The sequence below is a fragment of the Solea senegalensis genome, linkage group LG19, assembly GCF_019176455.1.
Source record: "Solea senegalensis isolate Sse05_10M linkage group LG19, IFAPA_SoseM_1, whole genome shotgun sequence".
Lineage (NCBI taxonomy): Eukaryota > Metazoa > Chordata > Actinopteri > Pleuronectiformes > Soleidae > Solea > Solea senegalensis.
Window position 1 is genome coordinate 19,953,525 of NC_058038.1, and position 7,975 is coordinate 19,961,499.

General features: G+C 43.4%; 1 protein-coding gene and 1 long non-coding RNA gene across 2 annotated transcripts; one reads left to right on the forward strand and one right to left on the reverse strand.

Moving 5' to 3' along the window:
• The first annotated feature begins 2,172 nt into the window (after positions 1-2,172).
• Positions 2,173-5,978, forward strand: LOC122784740 (germ cell-specific gene 1-like protein). The gene is made up of 5 exons (XM_044050066.1): positions 2,173-2,759; positions 3,439-3,486; positions 3,881-4,033; positions 4,664-4,775; positions 5,381-5,978. Exons 1-5 carry the CDS (start codon positions 2,456-2,458, stop codon positions 5,673-5,675), a joined length of 912 nt encoding a protein of 303 aa, XP_043906001.1. The 5' UTR covers positions 2,173-2,455; the 3' UTR covers positions 5,676-5,978.
• Positions 5,979-6,284: 306 nt separating this feature from the next.
• On the reverse strand, positions 6,285-7,926 carry LOC122784741. Its single transcript, XR_006362216.1, has 3 exons — positions 7,843-7,926; positions 6,791-6,909; positions 6,285-6,713 (listed from the first exon to the last, which is right to left on the reverse strand). It is a non-coding gene; the product is annotated as an uncharacterized LOC122784741 (long non-coding RNA).
• Positions 7,927-7,975: the final 49 nt, after the last annotated feature.

Below are 7,975 nucleotides of genomic sequence, written 5' to 3' on the forward strand. Positions count from 1 at the left end.
TGAGCTGTGACTATAAATCCTGCTGTGAAACACAGGTGTGTCGCAGTGACATTAACGCAGTCGGGATGATGAGAGTCAGCAGACGCTAGTGTTCACAGTGTGGAAGAATCAGCGGGCTGGGGGGGGTTACAGGGGGTTGAGACACATTTCCGGATTCAACTAAAGCTGCTTTAATCTCAGTGTTTGCTGTTTTCCTGACTGGACTGTCATTTTTTTTTCTCTATATAATCTAAAAACATGGACATTTCCTGGTCATTCATCTGGTTTTTTTTTAGCTTGACACATTTGTACACGAATAACTTTCCTTACAGAGAAATTGTATTATGGGATTTACTTTGTGAAGTCAAAAAAAATATAACTTAAATAAATAAAACACAGATAAAAAAAAAATTGGGCATCCCCAGTCGTCCCTTCGTGGTCAAACCTCGGCAGGTGTTTCTTACGTAAGAACGGATGAGTCTGGTGAACGTTCACTGAACAACAGGCTAACAATTTAATCAAGGCCTGTCCTCAACTTTACATTTTTATTACATGGCAGCTAATGTTTGGAGTAATCTCTGTGTGTTTCGGGAGGGAATTACATGATCAGATGTCGATAACACACAGCGATTTCAAACACTCTAGATATGGACAAGCAAACTATGACAGGTCCTCGGTCGAGTTTCCCCTACACTGGAGAACGCCAGCAAGTGAAAGTGGGACCAATATTGTCCCTCGTATTCTGTCACTGTCCTTAACCCTCTTGTTTTTGTCCAGCCTCTGCCATGAGTGTGACTTTGTTTGACTCCTCATACGAGCGAGGGGAGTACACGGTCGTACGGGCTAACGGGCTAATGGGAGCACATTTTACTGAATCCTCACAGATCCAGGGAAACGGTGGAGGTGAATCACTGCTATGAAATTATTATGAACGTTACGCTAAAACAACACTTACCCTGCCATTGACAACCAATTGTTTGTCACAAAGCCAGATTGCATCCATTTGTTTCCCAACTTTCAGTGACTATCTGGAGTAAAGATGAAATTAATTAATCTGGAAGTTAAAGATGTCAGCATACTGCAGGTTTGGAATAATGTCCTTTCCACCAGGGGGCATTATAAGGATCAGATAGATTGAGTTTGTCAAGTTTTTTGATGGATCAGTCGGTCTCTGACAGGTTGGATCCAGCACTGGTCCCGTTATTTTTGCCGCATCTTTGCCTGCCAACATGGCGGTTCATAGGCACAGAGCCAGGTGACGTCCGGAGCTCTATACCATGAAGGAGAATGTTCTAGTTCTTCTTGTGCCAATGCAGGCGATGCAGACCTGCTCAGACTTTGACAGAGGTCAACGTTCACTGTCTTGTAAGTCGATGTAGCATCAAAATAATCTTTGAGAATGTTTACATTTACATTTAAGCATTTAGCAGACGCTTTCATCCAAAGCGACTTACTAAAAAGGAATAAGCTACTTAGAAGAAGTCTTGGAAAGAACTCCACTAGATAGGAACAGTGGACTGAAAAAGGGTGAGAGTGCAGGGGAGGGCATAAGGTAGGTGCTAGGCAAGAGAGACTGTTCTTGGAAGAGCTGGGTCTTTGAGAGCTTCTTGAAGATAGACGGGGACGCCCCTGGTTGAATCCAGCACTGGTCCACATACTTGCCTGCCAACACGGCGGTTCATGGGGACCGAGTCAGGTGACACCTGGGGTCTCTATGCCGTAAAAGTAGAATGTTGTAGTTCTTCTGCTCAGACTTTGACAGAGGTGACGTTCACTGTGTTGTAAGTTGTTGTAGCATCAAAATAATCTTTTGAGAAATCCTACGATCAAATCTATGAGCTCTAACATCTGTCGTTTCCTTCACTCACTCGTCTCAGTGATCAGTTGGATGTCAGACATGAAGAGATTTCACACACACACACATCACGGATGGATTTTCATATGAGACTTTGTCCGTTACGTCATCGGTCACCGACTGTAAGAAGACAAACTTGATCTTACTCTATGTGCTGCGGCTGGAATCGCTCAGAGACGACACTTTGCCCGGCTGGATTATAATCTAAGCTCATTGTAATCTTTTTTCTTTTTTCTTTTTTCCATAAATACGCTGAAAGGCCGTCTGGAAAGTAATTTGCCATTTGTAATGGATAATATTGCGGGCAAAGATTTGGAGGAGGGGAGGAGCGACGGGCTTGGATGAGCAGCAGCGAGTGAAAGAGTTCAAATGAAGCAGATGAAAGACGAAGAGACACTGGACGGTCATGGGTGTCTTTTGTCTCTCTGCATGTGGAGAGAGTGAGTCCTTTAAGTGGAGTGGCCGACAGACGGAGACGAGTCTCGCCCCAACGAGCCCCGAAGCCAGTGAGATTATGAAGATTTGATATTTCCGCTGGGAGGCAAAACACGTCGGCTTCACATCGAAAGCCAGGATTAGCCGCTCTTTCATTTCATCTCCTTTTGGGCCGGGGCCTCGACCATGAGGCTGGACCGCGGGCGGCGAGCTTCTCTGGCGCTCACACTCAACTTCGTGGCCTTTGCGTTTGCCTTGTCGGCAGTGACTACCAGCTACTGGTGCGAGGGCACGAGGAAGGTGGCCAAGCCCTTCTGCACGGGCCCGCCGGTGAAAATGAAGCAGTGGTTCTGCATCCGCTTCAACAGCTCCGACGTCAACGACACGCGCATGGTGCAGTACATCTTTGAGACGGGGGAGGAGAAGTTCCTGCTGAGGAGGTTCCACGCTGGCATTTTCTTCTCGTGTGAGCAGGCGGCCGACATGAACGGTAAGACATCAGACTCTCCATCGTCAGCTCCAAACACATGCTCCTTTTTCTGTTATACAGTGGGGCAGCCACTGTATAACTTGGCTTGTAACCGGAGGGTTGCCTGGTTCGAGTCCCCACCAGGTCAAAAAAGGTTCCAACCCCCATTTCTCCCCAGGCTCTGCTCAGTGGCTGCACACTGCTCCTAATCCTAGGAAGGTTTCTAGTAGAGGATGGACTAAATGGACTCTACTCGGCTCGGTTTGGTATCAATCACATCAGTACTTCATAGAACCTCCTCCACGTGGGCGGGGTCTGCATGTGTTTTTTTATACGCGATGACATGTTTACATTCGTAGTCTTGAAGTTTGCAATCATTACTTTTTTACGATACACAATTTACAAATTTAAGGATCTTTTATTTTTTATCTCAAAAATATTTTTAATTGGATTTTACACAAATATAAAGTGTAGAAAGTAAAAAATGATGACAAATCAAGAACGATAGACCTGTCAAGTATCAACTTATTAAATACAACACTTATAAAAATAAAATCAAAATGCCAATGTGCTCAATTATAGATATGAGTGATAAATAGAAGTGATGATTTGTTGATGATTGATGATTTTATTCTTGTGAGTAAAATATATTATTCAACAATAATAATCATTCTTTTCTTATTCTTTTTTCCAATGACAGGATTTGACTGTCGAGATTTCTCGGAGATTGCGCCTGAACATGAACGAGGTTTGTAAAAAGTCTGTGTCTCACTGAAACTCAGGAGACACTTTAGTTTGTCCACTGTGGGCTACTGTAGGATCATGAGACATGAGACATCGCGAGAGATGTTTGGTAAAATAATTAAAACATAATTTGATGCGTTATATTAATAAATATACATATATACATATATAAGTTACAGTGTGTTAATTAACATATGTGTATGTAAAGGTTTGACACTTGTCCATGTCCATGTTTTATATACGGTGTGTCCTATATTTATAGATGTATGTACAGTGTGTGGAGACGTCTGCTGAGATTATTTATGTCTTTTTATATAAATCTGTCTTGTCTGTCTTCAGATCACTGATGAATACAACACAAGTCATTTCTGTCTTCCCTTTGCTGTCTCTGTCCTCAGGAGTCCTGTGGTTGTGTATCGTGGCAGAGACTCTGTACCTCTCTCTGCTTTTCACAGGGGGCGCTCTCATGACTCTGGAGCAGTTTCCGTGTTTCAGCATCATGAACAAACTGAAGCTCAGTGCCTTCGCCGCTCTGTGCACCGTCCTGTCAGGTAACGCCGTCCTGTAAGGAAATACTGTCCTGTCAGGAAATACTGTCCTGTCAGGAAATACTGTCCTGTCAGGTACTATTGTCCTGTCAGGTACTATTGTCCTGTCAGGAAACACCGTCCTGTCAGGAAACACCGCCCCGTCAGTAACCCCGTCAGGTAATGTTGTCCTCCGTCAGGTAACACCGTCCTGTCAGGTAATGTTGTCCTGTCGGGAACACCGGTCAGGAAACACCGCCCCCAGGTACCATTGTCCTGTCAGGTACTATTGTCCCGTCAGGTACTATTGTCCTGTCAAGTACTATTGTCCTGTCTGTAATTGTCCTGTCAAGTACTTTTGTCCAGTCAGGTACTACTGACTATTGTCCTGTCTGGTAATTGTCCTGTGTACCATTGTCCTGTCAGGTACTATTGTCCTGTCAGGTACTATTGACTATTGTCCTGTCAGGTACTATTGACTATTGTCCTGTCAGGTACTATTGTCCTGTCAAGTACTATTGTCCTGTCAGGTACTATTGACTATTGTCCTGTCAGGTAGCTCGCTTAGAACCTCGTCAGAGCAGGAACTAAAAAAACGTAACTGTCTTGGGAACGTACAGTAGCTCACTCTACATCCACCGTTTGTCTTCTCAGGTCTTTGTGGGATGGTGGCCCACATGATGTTCACCACCATATTCCAGCTGGCTGTTGCTATGGGACCAGAGGACTGGAGACCAAAGACCTGGGACTACAGTTGGTCTTATGTGTAAGTGTCTACAATCTACTGTGACAAATGTTTCTCATGAGGACAGATGAACAGTGAGGACAGGTGAATGATGAGGACAGGTGAACAGTGAGGACAGGTGAACAGTGAGGACAGGTGAACGATGAGGACAGGTGAACAGTGAGACAGTGAACAGTGAGGAAAGGTGAACGGTGATGACAGGTGAACAGTGAGGACAGGTCAACGATGTGGACAGGTGCACGGTGAGGACAGGTGAACAGTGAGGAAAGGTGAACGATGAGGACAGGTGCACAGTGAGGAAAGGTGAACGATGAGGACAGGTGAACAGTGAGGACAGGTGAATGATGAGGACAGGTGAATGGTGAGGACAGGTGAACGATGAGGACAGGTGAACTGTGAGGATGATTAAGGTCCTTGAGTGAGAAACTTAAAGTATTTGTGACCTTTGACCCATTTTGACTGATATATTATGTGTTTACATATTTTATTTTGTTCCCTTGTCCTTTTTTGAATCTTGTTAAAAAAAGTAACATTTTTAGACCAGTACTTTTACTTGTACTTAAAATGTTATCTGTCCACAGGCAAAAGTAAATATTCACAGACTGATTCTGTTTTTCTCCGTGCAGGTTGGCGTGGGGCTCGTTTGGCACCTGCATGGGTTCGGCCGTGACGGCGCTCAACAGGTACACGAAGACCGTCATCGAGTTCAAATACAAGCGGCGGAACATCGAGAAGAGTCTGATGGTCGAGAGGAGGATGATGCAACTTCCTGAGCACATGTGGGACGTGTACCTGACCGCTGACGCAGAGATGCCGCCGCAGCAGCAGCTGCACGTCAACGGCCACAAACCGTCCACGGGGACGACGTACGTGGTGGAAATGGATGGTGCATCAGAGCAGCAGGGGGAGGAATACTGCTGAGTCACCGTCCTCTGTCCCTACTGCCATGGAAACGTTTTCAGGACAGTTTTGTTTTTCTGGAAATAATGATTTTTGATGACTTCTCATTCAGGATTGTTTAACTCGGGTCTGTGTCCCTGTACAAGAGTGTGTGTGTGTGTGTGTGTGTGAGAACTCACACACCCAGGCCTAGGGGCCCAAAGCATCAGTGGCCACTGGATGTTTTGGCTGATTGAACTGTGATTCAGGACTTTGAACTGTAGAGGGCAGTGTTTAGCCTCTTGGTGTACAGGCTGCTGGAATTTAATAGAAAAAGAAGAAGAAGAAGAAGAAGAAGAAGAAGGGTAACCTGTGAGCTGTGTTCAACCGTAACCACTTCACACAGTGCAGGACTTCCATCTCCTTCTTTGGCTGCACACTTCACAGGATCCAGACCCTGGGTTGGGACACAGCTACAGAGACAAAGAAAGCACTGCCTCAGTTGTGTGTGCCCCCTGCTGGGCATCCTGCACCCAGAAGTGAAAAACACGCCCAGTAACCACAGACCTCATGTCCTAGCTGCAGTCAGACAGTAAACAGAAAAAAACGACTCCTCATTGACATTTAAACGTGCTTCAAAAACGTTACGGCTTGATTAAATATTTTATTGTATTCACCTACATTTTTAAAAAAATTACAAGTGTGTGAGAAAATCCACAGAATACACAGATTAAACTGTTTCAGATCAGCAAAAGTTGATCAACATTAAATAATCAATATGATGTTTTTTTAAACCCTGATTTTCCCTCTGGATTTTTCAGTTAATTGAATCAATAAAATTGATTTTTTTCTTATTCATATCCACCACTTTTAGATGCTGTGGAGTCCACAGACAAAGGAGAGTGTTTTGGATTTTTTTCACATCGAGGTCATTAACGTCGTTAATGTGAAGCGGTCGTTCAGTCACGTGATGACCACGTCTTTAAACTTCTGCAGCGGATGATCCTCAACGTATTTCTGTATGTACCAACAGGAGACGCGAGCCTTGAGGTTTTCTTCAACCAGAAACTCCATGGCAGCCTGTAAAATAAATGATAATATATGAAATCCTTAAAGAATAAAAGCACCTTGTGTACGGTTAAATCTGAGGTTCTCACCTGTGACAGCAGTGCAGCGACACCTTGACCTCTGAACGTCTCTGGTACAAAGGTCGACATTAGGTCCACCTCCTTCTCCCCGGTGAATCTGTAGATCAGCACTGCACAGTCTCGAGCCTCTGTGGACAGAAGACACAGACGACACAGAGGTCACACAGAGGTCACACAGAGGACACACAGAGGTCACACAGAGGACTCAGTTCATTACAAACATCACACACTGGACAAATGTGTCTCTGCGAGGTTGTAACTCATTATTAACTACCACTTAACCCAGTAAATTATCAACAGATTAACCAATTATGAGAATTATTGTTAGTTGCAGCACTGACACCAGACAAACAATACAAAAGTCCCATAGGAAATACTATCATTTATACAGGCACCCATTTATTGTGTATTTATACTGCTGTGACACTTTTGCCTAGAATTTACATAAAAATATGCCACTGTTGGTTTAGATGAAATTTCCCGAACGCTTTCAACGTGAGTCTATAATTCAAACAAACCGCTGAATCGAGACATGAAATTATTATTTTTTTGGATTAAACAATCCCACAAAACTGTGTTTCAGCAGCAATACAGGGAAACTAAATATGTGGAGTATTGACAACAAACAAATTATACAAAAGCAACCTTTGGAAATACCATCTTTTTTTACAGGCTGTTGTTCCTTTCTATCGCTGCACTACTGTGACAGTTTTGCCAAAAATGTATGAAAATACGTTACTGCTGGAATTAATATACATGCCGAACTGACAAGAAAGTGTATGTCAGTAATATGAATATGTTGTCATTGGTTTCTGTTACATATTTGTTCAGCATCGGCGAAAATAAGTCACATATTTTTCACATTAAATTCACGGACCGTTTTTGTCTTGCTATTGCTGGACGACCGTGACATTTAGCCAATAATTTAATAAAATACGTTACTGCTGGTTTTCCTATATATGCCGAACTGTTGAGCAGTTAAATTTTAATCGTATTCAAATGTTGTCATTAGTGTCGCTTGCACAATGATTTAGCGCTGGCAAAAGATGTTATCAACTCACTTGTTTTTGAATGTAATATCGTTTTCTTTTTTTCTAACGCTTGCGAGCGTCAATATGAGCGTCAATGGCCAATCAAACCACTGAAACCTGACACAGAATTAATATTTCCTGTGGTAACTGATAAATCACAAAA

Excerpts from the sequence above, each read along its gene's own strand:
- LOC122784740 (XM_044050066.1), top strand. The coding sequence starts at position 2,456 with ATGAGGCTGGACCGCGGGCGGCGAGCTTCTCTGGCGCTCACACTCAAC. Across the intron at positions 2,760-3,438 it reads GCAGGCGGCCGACATGAACG|GATTTGACTGTCGAGATTTC; the intron begins GTAAGACATCAG and ends TTCCAATGACAG. Across the intron at positions 4,776-5,380 it reads GACTACAGTTGGTCTTATGT|GTTGGCGTGGGGCTCGTTTG; the intron begins GTAAGTGTCTAC and ends TTCTCCGTGCAG.